The sequence below is a fragment of the Equus caballus genome, chromosome 13 (assembly GCF_041296265.1).
Source record: "Equus caballus isolate H_3958 breed thoroughbred chromosome 13, TB-T2T, whole genome shotgun sequence".
In the NCBI taxonomy this organism is placed as follows: domain Eukaryota; kingdom Metazoa; phylum Chordata; class Mammalia; order Perissodactyla; family Equidae; genus Equus; species Equus caballus.
In genome coordinates this window covers 52,401,180-52,424,731 of record NC_091696.1, presented here as the reverse complement: position 1 = coordinate 52,424,731, position 23,552 = coordinate 52,401,180, and the positions used below count along the sequence as shown (strand labels likewise).

General features: G+C 52.7%; 1 protein-coding gene across 25 annotated transcripts in view; it reads left to right on the top strand.

Moving 5' to 3' along the window:
- MAPK8IP3 (mitogen-activated protein kinase 8 interacting protein 3) overlaps window positions 1-23,552 on the top strand; it is a 53,739-nt gene that overhangs the window by 7,852 nt on the left and 22,335 nt on the right. For 6 of the 25 annotated variants that reach the window (XM_070232495.1, XM_070232496.1, XM_070232501.1 and 3 more), the window contains exons 2-7: window positions 8,737-8,857; window positions 11,316-11,386; window positions 11,645-11,736; window positions 18,570-18,714; window positions 22,481-22,730; window positions 23,431-23,533. In XM_070232495.1, the coding sequence (XP_070088596.1) occupies window positions 8,737-8,857; window positions 11,316-11,386; window positions 11,645-11,736; window positions 18,570-18,714; window positions 22,481-22,730; window positions 23,431-23,533 (782 nt within the window). Of the gene's footprint in view, window positions 1-8,736; window positions 8,858-11,315; window positions 11,387-11,644; window positions 11,737-15,761; window positions 15,786-18,569; window positions 18,736-22,480; window positions 22,731-23,430; window positions 23,534-23,552 lie in introns of all 25 variants that reach the window. The other 19 variants (XM_070232498.1, XM_070232497.1, XM_070232492.1 and 16 more) reach the window with 7 other exon arrangements.

The following is a 23,552-nucleotide window of genomic DNA, read 5'->3' as shown; positions in this document are numbered from 1 at the left end:
ACACAGACACTTAGAGCCCATGTAGTGCTTAATCAGTCACATGTTTCTGAGCAGGAGATGGGCAAGCGAGTTGGCGAATGCTAAGTCGAGTGAGACACGGCCTCGTCCTCGAGGAATGCATCTCCGTTTGTCGGGGTTTGTGAGACAGGGATAAGGAAGTGTAGATTCCGATTATCAACAGGGACAGATTCAGAGCGACTGCTGCCTTTTATTAAAGTTTCCGTGCCCCCTCCCCAGGCCGCACACTTTCCATGATCTCTGGCTGCTGTTCTGCAGGCAGCTGTGCGCGTTGTGGACACTGGGAGAACTTCATCCACTTCCACGCTACTTCATCTTGAACTCCTCTTCCCTAACCTTCCCCACACCAGCCTTCTCACTGTGTCTCCCTCTCTCCAGAAAGTAAATACCCAGATCAGTGTGGGGTCCTGGGAGTGCTTGCTCGTGCGTGTGTGTGTGTGCGTGTACGTGTGCATGTGGCTACAGGCGTCTGAAATTCACAATGTGAGTTTCCAGACAGCAAGACCCTTTGTCCACAGAACGGCAAGCATCCTTAGGATATCTCCTGTTAAATTAGCAAGAGAGGTAGAAACTGAGTGGATTAGGAATTTTAAGAAGGCAGTGCATTACATGATATTTAAAATATATATAACATTAAATGTTTATTATATATTAATATGTAGTAAATAAACATAATATATGTATTACACTCACATATACACTTTTTTTTTCTGTCTTGCCAGTTCTTGAAAATCAGTGTGAATTAAACCAGTGCCATTTGTTGGGATTCATTTCAGGCAGACACTGAACCAAGCGGTGCCTGTAACGTAAATGGGAGGAACCTTTGCTTATTTTCTTGAATCCAGCCTCGTTGTTAGATTCCTGCACGGTGGCCTGATCTCTCCAACATGCATCTGGTACTTGAGTATTAGAATCCTAGGGATGCCTTCCCTCCCTCTCCCTGTGCGTCACCCCGTGGGCCCAGGCGGCAGCTCCTGTAACCCAGGACCCCGACACTCGTATCCTCCTTTCCTCACCTGACCATACCGCGTCTTAGATCTAAGTGGTGACACAGCTGTGGGAATGCAGAGGAAGCTGTCAAAAAGCATCCGTGGTTGGAGGTCTCGTAAGCTCGGTGCCCCTGCGAGCCCTCGGCACATGCTTGATCGTGCTGGGAAGTCACCGTCAGTGCCGGGGAATCAGCATCAGGAGAAGGGCGGCTCCCCGGGCACAAAAGCCTGTGCCCAGGACCCCAAGTGTTTACCTCTCTGCCTGCCTCTGATAAAAGACCAAAAAAAGAGCATTTTCCTTTGGGAAATTCACCCTCCCCTCTCCCCGCAGGAAGGAATCAAATGATCAGTAATGCAAAAGAACAGGATCTTTGATTCCTGTTGGGTTCACTTCTAACAAACCAGCCAGAGTTGAATTACACCCTACGTGTGACCCTGGCCTAAAGGACATATAAAAGGGAAGGATTTGGTTTAATATGTTAATTTACTTTGCCAGTAAAATCACCCTGGGTTATGAAAGTTACCAAAACGCTAATGATTCCATTATAAAGAGCGTTCACCTGTGACACACTTGCGTTCTGGGAATTGGGAATACTGACCTCTGGTCTTAATTTTGTATTTGACCCGAAAAGCCACTTTGCTTCTCAGCTTTGCTTTTATGTATAAGGTGGGGTGAGTGACCTCGTTCCCTGGAGTACTGAGCAGACCTTCCTCTGAGTCCTGGTTTTGGAAGAGCTCATGCTCTCAGGTTATTTCGATCTGTGTCTTGAAATTCACCAAAAACCAAAATCTGAAAACTAACACAGAGTTCAATTTTAAAACGGAGCACTTTGTTCGTGGGAGGGAGGGGGAAGTATATCTTAAAAACAGATCTAAAAAGGGAGTCGTGTGGCATGTCGGTATTTAGAAGTGAGAATTAGGTCTTTCATAGCCAGACGTTACGGATAAGACACCTGGCGCATTTTCCTGGATTGTGGAATTGCTGGGCGCTGCCCTTCGGGGTGCTCAAAAGATCTGTTGTGAGAGTCGCTTTAAACATCTGGGTCTCGTGTGCTGTGTGACTTTCTGAGCAGCCTTGGACAGGTGTGGATGCTGGGTAGCTCCAAGCTGTGGTACTGTCACAGCGTACGTGCCGAGCTTCCCCGGGCCGTCTCACGCCTTCTGGAGGGTGATCTTTGTGACTGAGATATTCCTGTGTGCAGAGCATGTTTCAGATGGGAGATTTTTATTTTTTGCCATCCAGTGCCATGCAGACCCAAATGCTGATAGTTAAATTTTTCTTTTTCTCAGTTCCATTCATATTTTTTTGTAGTCAGATTCTACTTGGAAATTTTCTACAGAAAGAAAGGAAAGCTGTGTAGACTTAACCTTAGTCTCTTCCCTACCCTGTCCCCCACCACTGAAGATTCTTGATTCTCTTAAATCTAAAGTAAGTGATCTGTAAATAAAAATATTTTCTTCTTTGAAAACATGTGTTGAATTTTTGGTGATGTTAACTAACCCAGTTAATAGAGTTCCCCGCTGACCTGTCTCCCCGCTCCCACAGTTACCTTCCCTGTGTCTGAAGAGACCTTTCCTCATTCATTCATTTTACCACCGACTACAAAGCCCCTGCTTTATTCCCGGCCCCATCAGCTACTCTTCTCTTGTCAAGACAATCTCTACTTCATCCCAAGTCTAGCCCTGAGCGTTTCCTCGTAAAAAGCAAAGATTAAATATTTGCTTAGTCTTGGCCAGGCTCTGCTCCTTCCCGTTCGTTATTTATTCTTTATAATATTTGATGAAGGTTGCATTGATATTCCATTTCAGTTAAATGGCTAGCTTGCATTTTTGTTAACTAAAACTACCTTCGTGACATTGACGTAATTTTTTCGAGAGGAGAAGAAAGGAGGATTTCTTTTAAGCTGTAGAATGCCGCGTTGTGTCAGTAACATTTTCATAAACGTGGAGGCCCTGAGGGTCCCTCCTAGTCAGCTCCCACTGGTGAGATGCTGCCTCTGGAAGACAGACAGGAGCGGCTCCTGCTGCACACGCTGTGGGAGCCAACTGCGCGCTGGGCGGCAGTGGTTCCGCCTCACTCAGGCACCCCCGGCTTCTGAGCGGGAGGGTGAGGGCTGGCCAAGGCCAGGACCCTCTTGAGTCTCTGCTGGTGGGCGCTGGCGGCTTTCTTAGGGCTTTTTGCTCATCTGGGGAGTTGCTCCCACTCCTTGTCAGCTGGGGGTACTTAGAGGACTGAGGGGTGTCAGTCACTAAGGACTGAGCGTTTCCTGTCCGTGACTGTCCCTTTGGCACTAGGATTCCACGTGGCCTGGGAACCACACATGTCCCATGTGTGGGGTCTGTCTCCCTGCCACCTAGTGTGCAGTTGGGTCTGTGGCCTTGAGGACGTCCGTGTACACAGCCTCCTTAGATATTTTTTTTATTGTGATCATAATAACTTATAACATTGTGAAATTTCAGTTGTACATTAGTATTTGTCATACACCATAAAGTGTGCCCCTTCATCCCTTGTGCCCACCCGCCGATGAACATAGGGGTGCATAAGTCTCTTTGAATTGTTGATTTCAAGTTTTTTGGATAAATACCCCATAGTGGGATAGCTGGGTCATATGGTATTTCTGTTTTTAATTTTTTGAGAAATCTCCATACTGTTTTCCACAGTGGCTGCATCGTTTACATTCCCACCAACAGTGGATGAGGGTTCCTTTTTCTCCACATCCTCTCCAACATTTGTTATTTTTAGTCTTGGTGATTATAGCTACTCTAACAGGCGTAAGATGATATCTAAGTGTAGTTTTGATTTGCATTTCCCTCATGATTAGTGATGTTGAGCATCTTTTCATGTACCTATTAGCCATCTGTATATCTTCTTTGGAAAAATGTCTGTTCATATCCTCTGCCCACTTTTTGATTGGGTTGTTTATTTTTTTGTAGTTCATTTGTGTGAGTTCTTTATATATTATGGAGATTAACCCCTTATTGGATATATGATTTCCAAATATTTTCTTCCATTTGGTGGGTTGTTTTTTCATTTTGATCTTGGTTTCTTTTGCCTTCTAGAAGCTCTTTAGTCTGATGAAGTTCCACTTGTTTATTTTTTCTTTTGTTTCCCTTGTCTGAGTAGACATGGTATTCAAAAAGATCCTTTTAAGTCTGATATCAAAGAGTGCACTGCCTATATTTTCTTCCAGAAGTCTTATGGTTTCAGGTCTTACCTTCAAGTCTGTGGTCCATTTTGAGTCTGTTTTTGTATATGGGGGCAGATAATGGTCTGCTTTCATTCCTTTGCATGTGGCTGTCCAGTTTTCCCAGCACCATTTGTTGAAGAGGCTTTCCTTTCTCCATTGTATGTTCTTGGCTCCTTTGTCAAAGATTAGCTGTCCGTAGATGTGGGGTTTTTATTTCTGGGTTTTCAATTCTGTTCCATTGATCTGTGTGTCTGTTCTTGTTCCAGTACCATGCTGTTTTGATTACTGTAGCTTTGTAATATGTTTTGAAGTCAGCAATTGCGATGCCACCAGCTTTGTTCTTGTTTCTCACAATTGCTTTGGCTATTCGGGGTCTTTTGTTGCCTCATATGAATTTTAACATTCTTTGTTCTATTTCTGTGAAGAATGTCACTGGGATTCTGATTGGGATTGCATTGAATCTGTAGATTGCTTTAGGCAGTATGGACATTTTAACTAAGTTTATTCTTCCAATCCATGTGCATGGAATATCTTTCCATTTCTTTATGTCATTATCGATTTCTTTCAGTAATGTCTTAGTTTTTCCTTATATAGGTCTTTCACCTCCTTGGTTAAATTTATTCCTAGATATTTTATTCTTTTTGTTGCAGTTGTAAATGGGATTGTATTCTTGAGTTCTTGTTCTCTTTGTTTGTTATTAAAGTATAGAAATGCTACTGATTTTTGTAAGTTGACTTTGTACTGTGCAACTTTGCTGTAGTTGTTGATTATTTCTAATAGTTTTCTGATGGATTCTTTAGGGTTTTCTATATATAAAATCATGTCATCTGCAAACAGTGAGAGTTTCGCTTCTTCAGTGCCTATTTGGATTCCTTTTATTTCATTTTCTTGCCTAATTGCTCTGGCCAAAACCTCCAGTACTATGTTGAATAGGAATGGTGAGAGTGGGCACCCTTGTCTTGTTCCTGTTCTCAGAGGGATGGCTTTCAATTTTTCCCCATTGAGTATGATGTTGGCTGTGAGTTTGTCATATACGGCCTTTATCATGTTGAGGTACTTTCCTTCTATCCCCATTTTATTGAGAGTTTTTATCATGAATGGATGTTGGATCTTGTCAAATGCTTTCTCTGTGTCTGTTGAGGTTATCATGTGGTTTTTGTTCCTCACTTTGTTAGTGTGGTGTATCACATTGATTGATTTGCGGATGTTGAACCATCCTTGTGTCCCTGGTAGGAATCCCACTTGATCATGGTGTATGATTTTTTTTAATACATTGTTGTATTCGGTTTGCCAATACTTTGTTGAGGATTTTTGCATCTATGTTCATCAATGATATGGGCCTGTAATTTTCCTTCTTTGTGTTGTCCTTGTCTGGCTTTGATATTCCTTAGGTATTTTTGCTCTCTTGGTTAATGTCTCCATATTTCCTGATGCTCAGTGGCTGTACAATCTCATAATATCAGAGGGTTTCTGCATGTGACCTGGTTTGGGGCCAACTTCGTCAGGAATCTGTAAGCATATGGGTTGTTTTAAGGCACTGTCACCTGCATTGGATTTTAATGATCATGTATCAGCATAGATTTAGGAAGGTCTGTCTCGACCTTCTAAAGAATCTGGGAGTGGGTTTTCTCACATTGTCTTCAGTTTGGAAATCTTTTTAGTTGATTCCCAAATATCAAATGCAGATAATATGATGAAATATAGATGGGGAAAACTCCAGTGAAATGACACCAGCACCAAAAAAACCTTTTCTTTGCGAAAACCTCAGTGGTACAGCTCAGAGGTAGGACAGTGATTGGTTTAAAGAAAGGGAGACTTTTCTGCTTTCCAGCCCTAGCTGCCCACTCACTGGCTCAAGATGAGTTTTCTCTTCACCCCAAGTCCAACCCTGAGCATTTTCTCAGCAAAAACAGGGACCTCTTCCCGAGGACCAGAGAACTGGTGCTTTCTGAAGGTGAAATGCTTAGTCAAAGAATAAGTATATAAGTGACTCAGGATGAGTCTCAAGTTAATCTGGAAGGATGAACAAGCGAGAAAAACCAAGATGTTGAAAAGGAAGATTTAAGAAGGTGAATGCATATCACCTGTCAGAGGTACTGTAACACTCCGAGTTTAAAAAACCTTTGGTACTGGCTCAGAAATAGACTGAAATATGTACTAGAGTTTAGCATATGATAAAGGTGGCATTTAAAAACAATGAGGAAAAGATAAATTATTAAGTAAATGGTATAGAAGAAAGTAACCTTGTATACTATACACACACACACTACATCCTGGGAAAAGTACTTACAGCATGCAAGACAGGCAAATTCTTGAATAGGTATAAAAAAGTCCTTACAAATCATTAAGAAAAATAGGAGCATAGTATTAGAAAGTTGGACAAAGGACATAATGAAAGAAGTGGTATGTATGACCAATAAATTTATGAAAAAATGTTCACTCTCACTAGTAATCAAGGAACTGAAAATTAAGGATGTTGTGCTGTTGCCTCCCCCCAGCCCCCACCCCCTACAGACTGGCAGCGCTATAGTTAAGCTGCATGCAGAGACGGTGGGAGCCCTGGGGGAGGGACCTTCCCACCTCGTTGCGGGAGTGTGAAGGGGGATACACATCTGAACAGTCAGCAGCAGTGTGGACCACAGCTTTAGACAGCAGGGAGCCTCCGGGCAGGTACACAAGTAGGAACGATAGAACCAACATGGGAAGCAACTGAGCAGTCCAGCAGTAGGCGATGGAGTAATTACACTGCTCTGCACGCACATGCTCGCCGCGGAGCACACACCTGCTGGAAATGGATGTGGGAGAATACGTTTCTTGATGTAGAAGGATGTTCCAACGTAAATGCTGAATAAATCAGGTCACGAGATACTGTGTACAAGAGAGCGCGCGTCTGCCCTACACACGCACGCACACTCAGGCACAAATCTGGAAGAAGGTCACACAATTTTAACTGTCTCTTCTCTGGATAGTAAGATTATGATTTTGTAACTTAACACTCTCGTCTGATTTTTCTACCAATCATAGGTTGTTTATCTAGTTCTTTTAATTTTTTTAAGTAATAGGAATTAAAATTACCCAATTTTTAAAATACCCTTATCGGTCAATTAATAGCATGTTTATTCTGCACATGCTGGTTATTTCCAGTCATTCAGAACCACTTTTTTTTTGTACAGTTGCCCCACTCATGTGCATTTTCCTGGCTTTTACTTTTTCTTCATTTCACTTAAGTTGCGTGTGATGTCGTTGATCCAGACTTTCTGGTGCCGCTCTGCCCTGCCTGCCTGCCAGTCCGTGGATGCTCCCCCGTCCCTCCCTCAGCCCGGGCTTCCACCCTCCCAGCCCCTGCACAGAATGACTCATCCTTCGGGCAGGAGCCCAGTGGTCTGCAGCACAAAGACCTTTGAGAAGCTGTTGTAGGAAGAAGCGTCTCTGGGCTCCGTGTTGGGGTGGGGACGGGTGCCCTTGTTATGGGAAATAAACCCTGGCCACCACAAGTTTATTGACTCTGCCAGACCCCCAAAACCTGAACTCAACCATCAGTTTTGTATTCCCATCGTCTGAGAAACTCTGTGTCTTAACAACCCGGCTGGTATTTATGCTTCCTACAAATGAAATTTCTGAATAATATTCTGGTTTCCTACTCAGTAAAATTGAGGTGTTAACCGCTCTCCCTCAGGGCTGCTGTAGGAATTACAGCTAGTGGTGGCTGTGCTGACACCTAGCCTGGGGCCCTGCCAGCGGGGGTGGGGGGGGCCGGGGGGGGGCGGTGCTGCGCAGCCAGTACCTGTTCCCCCCCCACCAGAGGCCTAGCTTCACAGCACAGCTTTCAGTGATGCCCCCCTAAGACCTTTCAGGAGTTTCTTCTATTTTGCAAAGTGTTTTCTTTTCACTTGATTTGATAACACTTTTGCTCAGAAACTTCCTATGTAAGGTGAAGATTCCAACTCTCGACCAACCCCCCCGGCCTTTTTTTCAAGGAGAGGAGGTTGTTGCAGTAATGATGGCATCCTGCACTGAGTAGTGGTTGAAATACAGATTAAGAGAAAAATGGACTTGACCTCTTTTAGATGTTTAGTATTGCGAGGAGTAATATCACACTATCGCCAAAGGACCAGCCACGTAATTTGTGGGGCCTGGTGTAAAAATGGAAACGCAGGGCCCCTTGTTCAAAAATTATTAAGAATTTCAAGATGGCAACAGCAGAACATTAAACCAAGTGTGGGGCCCTCCTAAACTCAGGGCCCTGCTGACTTGCCAGATAGCTGGTCAGGAGGTTGTCAGTTACTCACTCTTGGGGAGCCCCTCCTGCCCTCCTCTCACGGGTGCTCTGGGTCAAGTTTCCCCGAAGAGGGTGGCAGGCACTGGGATGTGAAGGGAAGCTGACTCTGGGACGGGGAGACCGCAGCCTGGTCCCGAGCCTGTGGCCTTAGAGAATCTTTCGCCTCTTGGTCCTTGAAGCCCGTCACCCTTCTGTGCAGGGCTGCTGTCTTCTGGCCATCCCACATTCATGGTGCCTGCTCTTTTCCTTCCTTCCTGTATAGAAATTCATCGAGTTTGAAGATGCCTTGGAGCAAGAGAAGAAAGAGCTACAAATCCAGGTGGAACATTATGAGTTTCAGACACGCCAGCTGGAGCTGAAGGCCAAAAACTATGCAGATCAGAGTGAGTAGCTAGCGAAGGATGAAACTGCCTTTGAGTGTGTTCATCCTTCTCAGGCTGACCCCGGCCCGGAAGGGTGTTGACAGCCTCTGATAAAAAGAGTGAGAAAACCCAATGATGGCCTTATTTAATGCGCACTGTGAGGCCCTCAGCCATTTGTTTTCTCTCTTTACTGCTGTGTATTTCTGTAATAGGCCTCAAATCCTCTGTGGACATAAGTAAAATAAGTGAGTAAAGCCCCTTTGATGACAGAGCGTTTTGGCTTCATACTGCAGTCTGACCCCACATTCACAAATCTGTGATCCTCATGTGGACCTTTACAACAAAGCTCCCCGTTGCCATGTCTGTACACCGCTGAAGAGAGATTGCTCTTTCATCATCTGAAAGGTGCGCCCACTGATGGAGCCTCCCAAGTGACAGTTCCTAAGAGGGGTGCATGGCTGATCCAAGGTACCAACGGGAACACTCTGTTCCTTGCAGGAAAGGCAAAGAAAAGAGTTTTGATTGTTATTATTATTATTATAAGAACTATTATTTAGTTTTCAGAAGTCTTTGCTTAAACTGTACTGTCAAAGTTATAATGACCTGTGTAATTTCAGTTTTCTGTAATTAGAGGTTTTAATGATTGAGACCTAGTTTGCTGCTTCACCTAGTTACCTTGGAGTTAAGATGAAATCATGAAAAAACACGGTTTAATGTGTTGGGCCTAGCCCTATTGCCAACCATGCCTTCAAGGCCATTTTGCTAAGGCCAGTACCCGACGGGGTGTCGGCGAGTCACTGGCCTCCCGTGGGCAGCGGCTCACACACACACTTGCACATAAACGTACAAACTGCCAGTGTTTGCAGAACAGAAGCAAACCAAAGGCCTGTTTGAGGCCCTTGGATAAACCCTTCCTGTAATTACACGGAATTCGTAATATTGCCTTTGCTTAGCATGTTTTTGATCTGTGAAACCTGTTCAGCTCTTCTCAGAAGGAAAAAAATGTAGACTCCGAATTGCAGGGTGAAGTTATTCGTTTGATGGGCACCAGGAGTGGGGGCCAGAGGAGAGAGGGGAACATGCCTCCGGGGTCCTGCAGCCAGGCAGTGGCCTGCACCCCGCCCAGCAGGGAGGCCAGGAGAGGTCCTGAGGCCGTGACCCCACAGTGCTCTCCAGGGGCTCGTACACAGACAGGCAGCCCCTCCCAAAGCTGGAGCAGAGGCGGGGGGTCAGAGGCGCCCGGTGTAGAGTCTTCCTCTGGCAGCCACTTTGGTGTGTGTTGTGTGCCGGTGTCTGTGAGCCCTTCAAGCTCCTGAAGGGAAGGCTAGGCCTTTGCTCTGCTTTGTACAGACACCCTTGCTGCTGCTCAGGGTGTGGCCCCCAGACCAGCAGGGCAGCATGACAGGGAGTGTCGGAAATGCAGACTGTCAGGCTTCACCCGTCAGGTGGGGAACGACCTCGACACAGTGTTGGCTTCAAGGACACTGCCGAGCAAGCTACACCGGCAGTCATGGAACAGGAGAGCGGATGGACTGAAATGACGTGTTGAATAGTGTCGTTTGTTAAATCCGTTTAACACAGGTGCCGGGGGGAGGGAGGCTCACACACTGAGGACAGGAGGTTTAAGGCCACACTGTGTGCGTCCCTGGTCCCACAGCTGCCACGTGTCCTGACTCTTGCTCTGCACAGTGGCCTTCCCCACATGGGCCAACAAGGACAGAGCTGACATTTGAACAAAGGGACACAGACCGAAGGTGTCCGAGCCAGTGACACGCTTGCTCCATTGGCAGGACGTGGGGCCAGGTCACCTGGCCGCCACCGTAGCTCTCTAGTTACCCACTGAGTGGTCGTGGGGCTCACTGCATTTCTTGGACTGAGCACTTGTGGGGCGAGAGGAGACTATCCTGGGTGTCACCAGGGGCTGACAATTTAAGGGTGACAACCCTGCCAGCCATAGGTGGCATGCTCATGACTTGGTCCAGCCCTTGGTGCATGGAAGGGACATGTATGTTCCACCCTTGGTGCATGGAAGGGACATCTGTTCCGTCACATGTTTCAGATGTTCGTTCACTCTTTCACATGTCTTAGAGGTGACTCACTTATGACTTCTGCCTCTTTCTACAAGCCACTTGCTTGTTCCACATTTACACTTGACACATCCTGTGAGTTTTGCTACATCCCAGAAGCTCCTAGCTGACTTAGTGTGCGTAGTAATGCTCCTGTGGATTTCCGCCATCCTGTTTCTCTCTGTAGAAGAATTGAAATCCTCAGATAGGGCAGCACACACACAACGTGCCCCAGGCAAGTCGGAATCTGCATGCTCGCATCCCCAGGGGATTCTCTCCTAGTGGTAACATCTTGAGCTTGAGGTACAGCTTGTCCTGGAACCCCCTGCCCGCGGGCAGCTGGGCCCAGAGGAGAGGTGAGGAGCGGTGGAGGAGCAGGTGGTGTGCTGACAAACAGCGGTTGTGTTTTCCAGTCTCCCGGTTGGAGGAGCGGGAGTCGGAGATGAAGAAGGAGTACAACGCTCTGCACCAGCGCCACACGGAGGTAGGCGCCCGGCCCACCTCAGCCTCCAGCCCAGACTCGTGTGGGTGCCTGCCGACCTGGGGTGGCCTTTGGGCTGCTTCTTTTTCTGGCGATCTGCTGCCCAGCCTGAAAGCCATGTGCTGCTCAGACTCCACCCCACCGAACTGTGGCTTTATTTCTGTCAGAGCAGTGGGTCTGGAAAACGCGGCAGGTTAGAAAGGGCAGGGGCGAGGCCTCCATCAGCAGGAATTACTCACGCGGAGGTTTCCTTCTTCGCAGATGATACAGACCTACGTGGAGCATATCGAGAGGTCCAAGATGCAGCAAGTTGGGGGAAACAGCCAGACGGAGAGCAGCCTGCCAGGGAGGAGGTAGGGCGGGAGTCGGAGCCTGCAGAGTGTGGCGGCCCCTCCTCCCAGGGGCTCTGGGTCAGGGGGACGGGGGAGCGCTCTGGAGAACTGCGTCCTCCTGGGACTCAGGAGGAGAGATGTTGGGTCCGAGTGTGTGGTGTGAGCAGGAAGGTGTGCTGAGATTGCCCCTGGTGCCAGAGTGGGCTGGTGGGGGCGTGGGTGGGCCTTCTGCTGGCCCGTGTGCAGGGGAAGTTGCGCACAGCCGGGCCTGGTGTTCGCAGATGTTGGTAAATTCACCTCCTCGCTGAAATTTATCTGTAGGGTCGGCACTCGCAGTGCTTCTGCAGGCATTTGCAGACGCGTGCAGGGGGGCGACAAATTGAGTCACCCCACACGCATGGTGCCAGCTGAGGTCGAACAAGGCGACACTCTGCCCGCGCGTCTCAGCCTCGTGCAGAGATGCCCAGAGGATGGAGATGGAAGGGGTGGCGCAATGTTGTGCCAGATGCTTTCATTCTGGGGCCGTTCAGTGGGATTTGAGGGGAAGCTCTGGCTCCTGTTGGTGGGGCGGCCTCAGGCAGGCCAACAAATACTTCCGCACCTCATTTCTCTTCCATAACATACAGCAAATAGAACCTCCTAGGATGAGTTAGGAATTATGCTTCTCATCTGTGAGAGATCTGTATCTGTGTGTGTGTGTGCGCGCGTGGGTGCGTGTGCCTATTTCACCTGGAAGAGTGGTTCAGCAGTCACTAATCCAGTGTCCTCGGGGACGGTGTAGAACATTAGTACCACGAATCCTGGGAACAACTGCGTGTGGGTGGGGAAGAGGCCCAGGACAACTTGGTGACTGCCAGATGGAGCCACATTCTCGCTGCAGGGCAGGGCGACGCCGGCAGATGCATTCCTGCAGGCGAATGCCTAAAGCCCCTAGTTGTGTCACATAAAGGCCTTGTCGGCTGCAAAGTTTCGTTTGTGCCTCTTCGGTGTGTATGTCTGCAAACCAGGAGATTCAGGCCCTTCCACTCGGGCATCGTCAGTTGCTCTCTGGGCCACTGCGGGTAAAGCCGTCGTGGTCCTGTACTTGAGTCTTCCGATGTGAAAGCCAAAATGCTTGGTATGTCTGTGAAGGCCCAGCAGGACCTTGGAAGGTGGTCATCGAGGAGCGACTGGCATGTTTCTAGACAGTCTCGCTGCTTTCAGCAGGAGTGGGGTCCATACCCATGTGGGTGCCCCCTTACTGGGAGTGTTTGTGTCCCACGGGAGGGGCTTGCAGGCTGTTCCCCAGCTGACCCCTACAGTCTTGGAGAATTAAGTGAGGAAATACGTATCAGAGAGTTTGTTAAACTATAAAACCTTTTGCAGGGGCCAGCCCTGTGGCCGAGTGGTTAGAGTTAGATGTGCTCCGCTTTGGCAGCCTAGGTTCGTGGGTTCAGATCCCAGGTGCAGACCTGCTCCACTCATCAGCCACACTGTGGTGGTGTCCCACACATAAAATAGAGGAAGACTGGTACAGATGTTAGCTCAGGGCTAATCTTCTCAAGCAAAAAAAAGAGGAAGGTTGGCAACAGATGTTAACTCAGGGCCAATCTTCCTCACCAAAAAAATATAAATAAATAAAGAACAAAACCTTTTGTAGATATTGTTTCTGGGTCAGGTATATCTGAAGGTGGGAAATACCAACCTCCAAGCTCCAGCTCATGGTGCAGGAGATTTTCTCTTGAGCGCTGTGAAACCCTCACTCCTGGCTCTCAGAAGATGTCGAGGGATTTCCAAGTGACTGCATTTGAATGCTAACCTGGAAGAGGGGGTCCTCGTGTTGCTTTAGGGGGAAGTTGGCAGGGCAGTGTGAGCTGCGGTGCAGAGGCTGGGCAGTTGGGTGAGCACGGGGCCCTTGGCCAGTCCCTGAGAGCTGTGGCCTTCTGTGCTCAGGCTCTTTCCCTGCCAGCTCCTTTCATAGGAGCACCCTGAAGGTCACACAGGACAGAGCCGAGGGAAAGGGCCCCAGTTTTCCTGGCCAGAGAGGTGACCTCTGAACTCCAGACTTGGAGGCCATGAGCGTCTGGGGTCCTAAGTCACAGTGGTCACTGCACTGGACCCCAGGAACACTACAGAAATGGGCGTCCTCAGAACCTCAGGACGATGTGGGCTCAGCCAGAAGCAGAAGCTGCCCAGGTGCCAGAGCCAGGCCCTGAGGGCTCCGGCCGTCACTGTGGGCCGGCTTGGGCCCCCGGTTCCTCCGCTGTGTAGAAGAGGCATGAGTGCAGGGCGAGGGTGCTGTTCGGGGCCGTCTGCACGTGCAGTAGAGGCAGGCTGGTCCGGGAACCTGCTGCTGAGATGGGTCTTGCGGCTCCCGGGGCCCTGAGCAGAGTCCCTCCAGGCCCCGCTGGTGCTCAGAGGGCAGGTGGGCCTGTGGGGAGGTGGCTTCCCTGGTCCATGGCAGGCCCCGCCCTTCTGCTCAGGACTGCTGGACGCACTGGGGCTGGTTCACAGGGTCCCTCTGAGGCCCCGCGGCAGCTCTTGAAGGCTCTGCATTGGAGCTCTCCTCCTCCCTCAGGGAACCCGGACAGGCTGGTCGTAAGCAGCCCTGCGGCCTGGTCCCTCAGGGATGAGTCTGTGGGTCTCTTCTGTCCATGCCAGTAAGCGCAGATCCTGCTGCCTGGCCACGGCCATTTGTTGCCTCTGGGCAGGATGGGGCCTGTGGTGCCTGTAGGGGTGGTGCTCCAGCAGAGGCCTTCTCCACACCAAGCCAAAGCCCACAGGAGCCCCCTCATTTGTAAAATGGACCCCTTGGCTGTTTAGGTGAGGGAGGGGCTCAGGTCTAGATTTCCAAGCCTGGTCTCACAGACCTGATCCTGTCGGGAGTCCCTGCGGCCCAGGTGCGCACGGCCATCGTGTCCAGGCCCTCAGCGCTCTCTGCTGACAGAGCTTCCCGAGCCAGTCTCCACTCTCGTAGGAGAGATGCCTGCCCGCAGGGAGAAGGTGCCTGGGGCTGTCAGCTGCCTCCCTCCTGTGGTCCCTTGGCCGTGAAGAGGAGGGTGCTCCTGTGGGTCGATGCCCGCGGCAGGACTTCTTGGGAAGCAGGTCACACGGAGCAGAGGGCAGTGCTGCATGTCCGGGCTGCCCCCATCGCCCTGCTGGCTGGGCTCCTGCTTTCCCCTCAGTCACTCCTCTGGGGCCCAGACACGCACTGGAAGCTGACATTTCGAGGGCCCACCATGCGTGTCTGGCTCTCCCTGCACCTGTTTCCAGGTGAACAGACGTGGACAGCAGCTGCTGCCTCACGTTTCTAGAAGTAACACTGGTGGACACGAAGAAGGCATAAGCCTTCTCACTGTGCTGGCCGTTGGCCTTTGTAGGGCTCAGAGGCTTGGACCTTTGTGGCCTGTGCTACTCCTGTGTTGATGGGTTAGGGAGAAGGCCCCGCCCCGCCATCGTGACCCCCTCTTCTCTGGGGTGTACCCTGTTCTGCCATAGTTCTGCATCCTTTGGGGATAAATACGTATGCCTGCCCCACCTTCTTAGTTCACACTTTCCAGCTCCCTCCATGGGGGCCTCATCCTTAGCGCTGGGGGGCTGCTGCTCGCTGCTGAGCCGAGACAGGTGTTTTCCTTCACTCCTGGCTTGGTTTTCTGAGTCTGTGTCTTTCGAGTAAAACTCAGTGTGAGCTCGAAACACCTGGTCAGTGTGCTTGGGCCCATGAACGTGAGCATGTGTGTGACCATGTGCTCTGTCACTGCATGCCTGCGTGCCCCTGTGTGCTGGGAGTCATCTGGGAGAGGACGCTGGCCTGCTGCACAGGCCCTGTTTGAGGGGCCTCTCATCCAAGCTGAGAGGGTCCTGTGTGTGTGTGTCGTGTGTCTGTCGCATATAGGTGTCTGCATGTTTCATCATCTGACTGTTCTCTGTCGTCGCACACTCACTGCCCGTGTGAGCACGTGTGCGGCCTGAGCCCCCGGCCTTCGCTCTCTAATGCTGTGTTCTTGTCTTGCCCTCTGTGCCGTCACTGCTGTGTGCTGGCCCTTGTGTCTGTCGCTGCCCTGCAGTCCTCGCCAGTCGTGGAGGAAAAGGTAAAGCCTGCGGCAGTGGGGCGCTGTCATGCCGGGCGCCCGGGGGTCCCCACAGGTTTGGGAGAGTTAGGGTGGCTGGTGGTTCCTCAGTCCCCTCCACGTGTGTCCTGCAGCAATGTTACAGATCACCGGCTCTGGATGTGGCATTTACGGCCCCAACATTGAGGAGGCAGCAGGCTGGTCCAAGGTCCCTGAGACAGCCACAAAGGAGGTGGCAGTGCAGGGATCCCCAGTCAGCAAACATCCACCCGTCCACAGAGCGGACCTCGTGTCCAAAGTCCTGGGTTGGTGCTGCCATGGTAGGCAGGGGGTGGAGTGTCACACAGACCTGGACTCACAGCCTGGCTCGGTCACTTAGAGCCTTGGGCCCAGAGCCAGCAGCATGACCGTGACCCCCACGGGTGGGATGACCTCTGTGGGCAGTGTGACCCCCTTGGGCTGCAGCTCTGAAGTGGACAAGCTTTGGCATCTTCCGAGGGATCTAGGGGGATGTAAAAAGAGGACGTGATGGCTGAGTTTTGCACAGGGCTCTGGACCACCAGTCAGAATGCCTAGAGAATACTCACAAGGCTTGGAGAGCAGGCCCACTCACAACTCTGTGGGGGCCAGCAAAGAGAAGATGAGATTCAATTCCTGCTGAAGATTTCTGTTGTAGGGGAGCAGCCTGGCTGTCTCCAAGCGCGGCGTATGTCTGAGCACAGAGCTGTGGAAGCGGGTGATGGCTAAGTGTCCCCTCCCTGTCCTTTGAGGCAGGAGTTCCCACTCTGCCCCTGCCATCACCCTTTAGTATCCGGTGACAGCCTGGATCGCACTTGTCTGGCGCCGAGGACCCATTGTATGCATTTCACCCGAGGTCAGAGCCAGGCCCCAGGAGAGGGATTCCCCACACCAGCATTGGGAGCCCCCAAGGGAGCAGACGGGAGTCCAGGCCCGTCTGCACCACAGCTCTGGAGGCCTGGCCCCCCCCCCCAGGGATGCAGGGATGTGCTGACCGTGTGGTGGCGGCCGCCTTCCCAGATGCCTAGGGACCTGTGGGCCGTTGTCAGAGAAGAGCCCAGGCAAGGGCTGAGCCCCGGCCGCTGAGGTTCTGGCAGACCTTTCCAAGTCCATGTCTTCCTTAGGATCTGAATTTCTTCAACTCTTAAGTGACAGGCTGAGGCATATCTGAGGACCTGTCCTCTGTCACTGGTGATCAGGGCTGTGGGAGGCACTTGAGCTCGTCCACAGGAAATCGCCTTCCTGAGGGGCCTGGCCCCCAGTGGGCCCCTCTGTCCAGCTCCCACAGGTGTGGGTAGACCTGGCCCCTTGGGAGCACGCTGCTGCTCTGGTCAGGTGCCTGCCACAGATTAGCTCTGAGACAGCACAGACTGTCCCAGCAGGTCCAGGGGACCTGCTCTGCGGGAGGCAGAGTCTGCTGAGCAGGACAGATGAGCTGGCCCTGGAGGGGACGAGGCAGGACTCTGACTCACAGACTGTTTTCCTCCTGCTTCATCCCAGCCCCCGCCAGCCCCAGAGCTGCGTGGGGGCCCCAGCCAGAGAGTCCCCTCCCCAGAGTCGCGCTTTACGAAGCCGCCTCTCTGGCTGTAGTGGGCTCTGTCAACAGCAGCCACTCTGCTCTCCCTCTGCATCACCTGCATCCTCCCAGCATCCTGAGGAGCTCACCGTCTTCTCTCTCCAGAACAGTCGGCCTCTAGATCTGGCTCTTTGGGACCTCTGAGGAGGCCCCCCACCACCCTCTCCTGCTGCAGTCTCTCAGGGTCAGGCTCTGAGTGCGAGAGGCTGTGGTGTGAGGGACTCAAATTCTTGGCCTAAACAGCTCTGAGCAGCGTGGGCTCCGGTGTGTGACTGTGTGCGATGTGTCTGTCCCAGGGCAGAGCTGGGAGCTGGCCCGGCTGCCTGCAGCCTGGCGCCCCATGTGAAGCATCCAATGGAGGAGGGTCCCTGCCCTCTCCATCACTAATGGCCGTCTCCTCAGGGACTGAGCCCACGCAGGCGCCTTTCAGCTTTGCCCGTACAACTCCAGGCTACCGGCTATTCCCAGTTTCCTAGCACAGCTTTCAGGGATCCCTGTCTGTGCTCCTGTGCCCCGTGACAGCCGGGAAGAACTGCAGGGAGCGAGAAGGTGACTGGGGCCTGGGGCACAGTGCCCAGCAGAAGGGCGGTGCTCTGCTCCATACCCACCTGTTCAAACATCTGACAGCGAGAAAATCTCATGGAAAACACTGAATGAGAGGGAAAGGGCCAGGAACAAACAAAGGGCAAAGGGTCCATTCCTCCGCCTGGCTGCGGGCAGAAGCAGGGTGACGGCTACGAGGGAGCAGGTCTGGGCTCAACATAAGGAAGACCATTGTCCTAAAAGTCGCCGCTCAGAGGAGCCGGTCACTGCTGACCAGGTGCCAGAGGGCCGTGGCACTCTGCTGCGGGATTCCTTGGCACACATAGCGGGTGTCGGTTTAAATCAAAATAACTAATAACGATAAATCACACGTGACAGAAGGGGAGTGTTACATGGGGTCACAGTTCAGCAGAGATCCCCCGAGTGTGTGAACATGTCTGATTGAGGTGCGGCTGTAAATGGAGGGCACAGGAGGTCCCTGTGCGCGAGGGGCTGCCCAGAAGCGCACACCCTCCCTGCAGCTGACCTCTCACCCCTCGAGCTGGGCCAGCAACATCGTTTAGAACAGCTCCGTCTGCAGAAGCGGCCTCTGTGTGTTCAGAAAGAGTCTTCAGTTTGCGTTTGGGGAGCTGCTGTCTAACCATGGCTCCTCTCCTCTCTCATTTCAGCAGGAAGGAGCGCCCCACCTCTCTGAACGTCTTCCCCCTGGCCGACAGCACGGTACGTGCACAGATGGGGGGCAAGCTCGTGCCTGCGGGGGACCACTGGCACCTGAGTGACCTCGGCCAGCTGCAGTTCAGCTCCAGCTACCAGGTTTTGTCGCCGTGCTGTGGAGTGAGGGTCTCTTTCCCATCGCCCCATGTTCATTCAGGAAGCCCTTTCCCTGCATACAACCCTTTGCAGCTTCCCTGGGGTTAGTCGGACCTCTCCCCAAGGTGTGGCAGCAGTGGAGAGACCGAGCCAGCTCAGGAGGGTGTGAATTGCAGACCGGCGCTCTGCCGCCGAGGCCACTGCCTGTGTGGCCTGCATTGGCACCTTCTAGTCCAGGCTAGACCCCTCTGCAGCCACGGTCTGCCCATCTGAGCTTAGTAACATCCCCCAACACACCCCAAAGTACGAGGCTTGAAGCCAGAGCAGACTCCTGCCCAGGACGCATTATACTTCCAGTGTTTGAGGTTTGCCCTTCAACTGGGAGGAAGTCACAGGCGGCAGAGAATTAGCTTCTCTTCTCTAGGCTGTTCTTACCTGTCTGTCCATGCTCACGACTTCTGGGCCTCTGAGTTTGAGAGGGCAGACATCCTGGGTGCCACAGCTAACCAGGGAGTGCACCCCGGAATGGGGGCCCCGAAAAAGCCAAGGGCAGGGACTTTCCATGGCTCCTGCCTTGTTCAGGGCCCCTAGTCACTTGCTGCCAGTTTTGGTCTGTGAGCTCAGCCTGTCCTTGAAGGCAGGCAGTGTCAGGACAGGACACTGGCCCCATCGCCAGGTAAGGATGCCACCCTGGGGGTGGAGGAGGCGATCCCGGCTCTGGTGGATTCCCCACAGAGGCTGTCGGAGGACGCCTGCAGGAGGCTCAGCGCCTCGGCCTCGGGGCTGAGCTGGCTGGTAGGTGTGGGGCCCAGACTTCCCTGGAAGCTTCCTTCCCGCTACAGCTCATTACCGGCTGTCCTTCCGCCTCTAAGTGTCCAGCTTGCCTGCAAGAGGTTGCCGCAAGCTGTCAGCCCTGTCAGGAAGTGACCCCACTCGCTCTGCTTTTGTTCCGGGCAGTGAGCATGTCTCTGTGACATTTGACGGGGCATTCACCCACCAGCTGTCGGCCGTCCTGCCAGGGTGTAGGGGCTGGGCAGAGGGCAGAGGCTCAGGGTCCCGGCTCTCCCTGGCCTGGCTTGGCCAGTCAAGCCACTTGCACACACTCGCTGTCACTCATCTGCAAACTAGGCCTGCAGCCGGGGCTTGCCCCAGAGCTTCTGAAGAAGGCGTGGGAGCCTCAGAGAGCTGGGGCTCCAGGCCTGCCCTCACACCCGTGTGTGAGCCCGCTTTCCTTCTCAGCACGTCTCTTCTTCCTCCTCCTGCCCTGTCTGAAATAGTCTCTCTCTCTCAATAAACCATGGTGTTTTATGTTTTAGTTCATAGATGTGTTTTATTTGGTTTTTATTTTTTTTAAAGATTATATTTAAGTTCTTTTTATTTCATGCTCTAGGTTTTAAGGTTTTTCTAATTTCCTAATTGTTTTGTTGTTTTTGTCCTGTGTTTGTTTTGATGTGCTGTATTTTCAGTGTTGTAACCACAGTTGTGGCGAGTGTGGTGAGGAGTGGCCGCTAGAGTGGGGGTCTTGCGTTTGGAGGGCAGTGCTACACGCTGGTGTGTAGGAGGTTGAGAGGTTTGCCTGTAGGTAAGTGGTGGCCAGGGGGAGAATCCCATGGGTCACTGGTGGCCTGTAGGGTAGCGAGAGCTTGGTGAGCTTGGGGGAGGCCTGGCCACACCTCGGAATTCCCCGAGGCGGTTATGCGGGTCAAGGAGTCGCGCCGAAAATCCACAGACACAGTTTGCGAGGCCTGGACGGGCTGCGAGACAGGCCGCTGAGGAAGGTGGTCTGGAAAACGTGTGGCTCTGTGAGGCATGTCCTCACGCTCCTCACCCCCACCCCCATTCTTCAGGGCATTCCCTGTGCATCTAGTCGCCTGCACTCATCTCCCCTCGAGTGCCAGCATGGGGCTGGCTGGCAACAGAGGGCCCGTCCCCTGCCTCTGACGTGTGGGGTGGACAGCGCTTCGGGAGCACCAGCATTAGGGCTGTCAGTGTGCCACGAAGAGGAAAGATTTTCCCTTCTCAGATTGGCCCTAAGCTGTAGAACTGAACCCAGGAGGAAACTGTCTGCACAGAGGCGATCCTGGGGCGAGGGGCTGGCTCTCACTCAGGGCTCCTTGCCCTGTCATGTCGACCATCCTGGCCCATCGTTCTTGGCTGTAGGGTCCTCCTGTGTACGTGGCATGTTGAGTGGCACCCCTGGCCTCCACCCACCACCAGTTGTGGCAACCACAAGTGTCTCCAGACGTCACTAAGTGTCCCCTGAGGACACAGCCACCCAGACTGAGAGCCTCGAGGAGGATGTGGAATGGGTGAGGCTCCTGGTAGAGGGGTCTCAGGAGCCTATTAGACGAAGCCAGAAATTGCTGTCCAAGGAGAGGCAGCGTCCTGCCCTGGCCCTGGCCTTGACCAGACGGGTCAGGAAAAGGCAGATGACAGAAATCTCCCACCCAGCTCTGGCTCCTGGGCACCTAGCAGCAGCCACAGGAGCCCGGTCAGCCCTTGCTAGTTAAAGGTGGGTGTAGGTTAGTCTCAGGGTCCGACCAGCTTCACAGAGAGGGTCAGACTCCCCTGTCATCAGCTCCTCCTGTGTTGGAAAGTTCTCCCCAAAGTGTGCCCTCTGGAAAACCATGTGACCCGGCGCCATCAGGCAACTGGGATGCACACCATGAGCCAGCTCTCAGCAGGGCCCCCACCCCAGGCCCTCCACCCTCTTCCTGAGGTCATGCCCTCTCAGCACCATGAAAGAGGGCAGCAAGGGACCGAGGGAGCTGCCGCCTGGAGGCTGCCTGGGGCGGCCTGCTCGGGGATGAGACAGGGGTTATCTTGTCGGTTACCAGAAGAGTGGGGGCCGTTTTTATTGAGATTGTCCAACAGTTTCATCAGGAAAGACTATAGGGAAAGAATGTGTGTGTTTCGTGTCACGTACTTATGCAAATAGAGTGCTTTCTCTCCAGGGAGACTTACGTGGTCAACAATTGATTGCAGTTTTTAATAATCTGGTCTTTTTTCACTCCCAGAATATTTTGGGGATGTCCCATTCTGTGGAAGCAGAATTTCAGTTTGTTTGTATTTCCGTAGATGTTTAGAACAAACTTTGGTCCCGTTGAGCCGTGGGAGTTGAACATTACGTGTCCCCCGGCATCCCTCTGTTTGGGAGGCCACGGCAGGCAGATGGGGGAGCTGCGTGCCCCTTCACAGCCCCTGACTGTGGTGGGGGCGGGAAGCAGGAGACAGGAGCAGGTGGGAGCAGCCCACCAGTGCCACGCAGCAGAGTGATAACTTGATCAGAAGGCATGCTCGTCCTGGTCGACCCCCTCCCCAGTCCCTCTTTGGAGCCCTCTGCCCTGCCCTGGGCTGCAACTTGTTCCTGACCACCCGCTGGCTGCAAAGGGTTGCCTGCCGTGTCCATGTAGCTTCATGTCCATCACATGTGGCATCATCGGGCTGTCTGGGGAGCGTGCAAGCTGAAAGCCCTGATCCAATCATTTAAATAAGGTGGCGGCTGCCTCCAGAAAGCCAGAGGCAGCGGCTGAATGAGCCAAGTGAGTAGCCCAGGATGAATCAGCCTGATGGGGGAGCAGGGGTCCCCCTGTCCCTTCTGGTCCAGGCACAGAGTGCTGTTCTATTGTGGCAAAGAAACCGGGCAAGGGAGGCCTCACAAAGGTGGCCAAGGCCCTGCTGGCCCTGCGTGGTCTGCCCAGCCTCACCCGGAGCCGTGGGGGGCAGCGACCCACACGATGAGCCCCCTCTTCCCCATGTTTGGCCCTAGTGTCCGAACGATGAGATGTCCGAGTCGGGCCAGTCCTCGGCGGCTGCCACACCCAGCACCACGGGCACCAAGTCCAACACGCCCACGTCCTCTGTGCCCTCGGCCGCGGTCACACCCCTCACCGAGGGCCTGCAGCCCCTGGCGGACTACGGCGCCGGCACCAAGAACAACAGCAAGCGGGCTCGGGAGAAGCGCAACAGCCGCAACATGGAGGTCCAGGTCACGCAGGAGATGCGGAACGTCAGCATAGGTACCGCCGCCTGGCTCCCCAGGCTCGGGGCCCAGCCGCCCGCCGCCAGCTCTCCTACCTTCCCGTCTGGGAAGATGGCTCCTCCTCCTGCGGGTTTCAGTTTGGGATATGTGTTGGTTGGCTCTGGCTGCCATAACAAACCCCGCAGGCGGGCAGCTCAACCACAGGTGTTGACTTCTCCCGGTCCTGGAGGCCGGGGGTCCGAGTTCAGGGGGTCGGCAGGGCCGGTTTCTCCTGAGGCCTTTGTCCTCGGTGTGTAGCTGGCCATCTCCTCCCTGTGTCCTCACACGGTCGTCCTTCTGCATGTGTCTGTGTCCTGATCCCCTCTTTGTATAAGGATACCGTCGCCCACAGGTGGGGCCTCATTTTACCTTCATTGCCTCTTTGAAAACCCCTACCCCCAAATATGGTCACATTCTGAGGTTTTAGGGGCTGGGGCTCCAACATGTGAATTTGGGGGACACAGCTCAGCCTCTGAGCGTAGCCCTGTCCCCCAGCAGACACAGTCATGAAAGAAGGCACAGTTCTGGGGGACGGGCCCCTTCCTGGCCACCAGCGTGGGGAGAACGCTTCCTTGACAGTCCCTGCCTGGCTGGGGTCCAGCATGGTGTCTCCACACGTGGGGCCAGAGGGCAGCCAGGAACAGTACAGGGAACTGCCGGCCACCCTCCTGACCCCAGGTTCCACTGTGTCCCCTCAGGCATGGGCAGTAGTGACGAGTGGTCTGATGTTCAAGATATTATCGACTCCACCCCAGAGCTGGACATGAGTCGGGAGCCCCGCCTGGACCGCACGGGCAACAGGTACTCGCCGGGCCCGTGG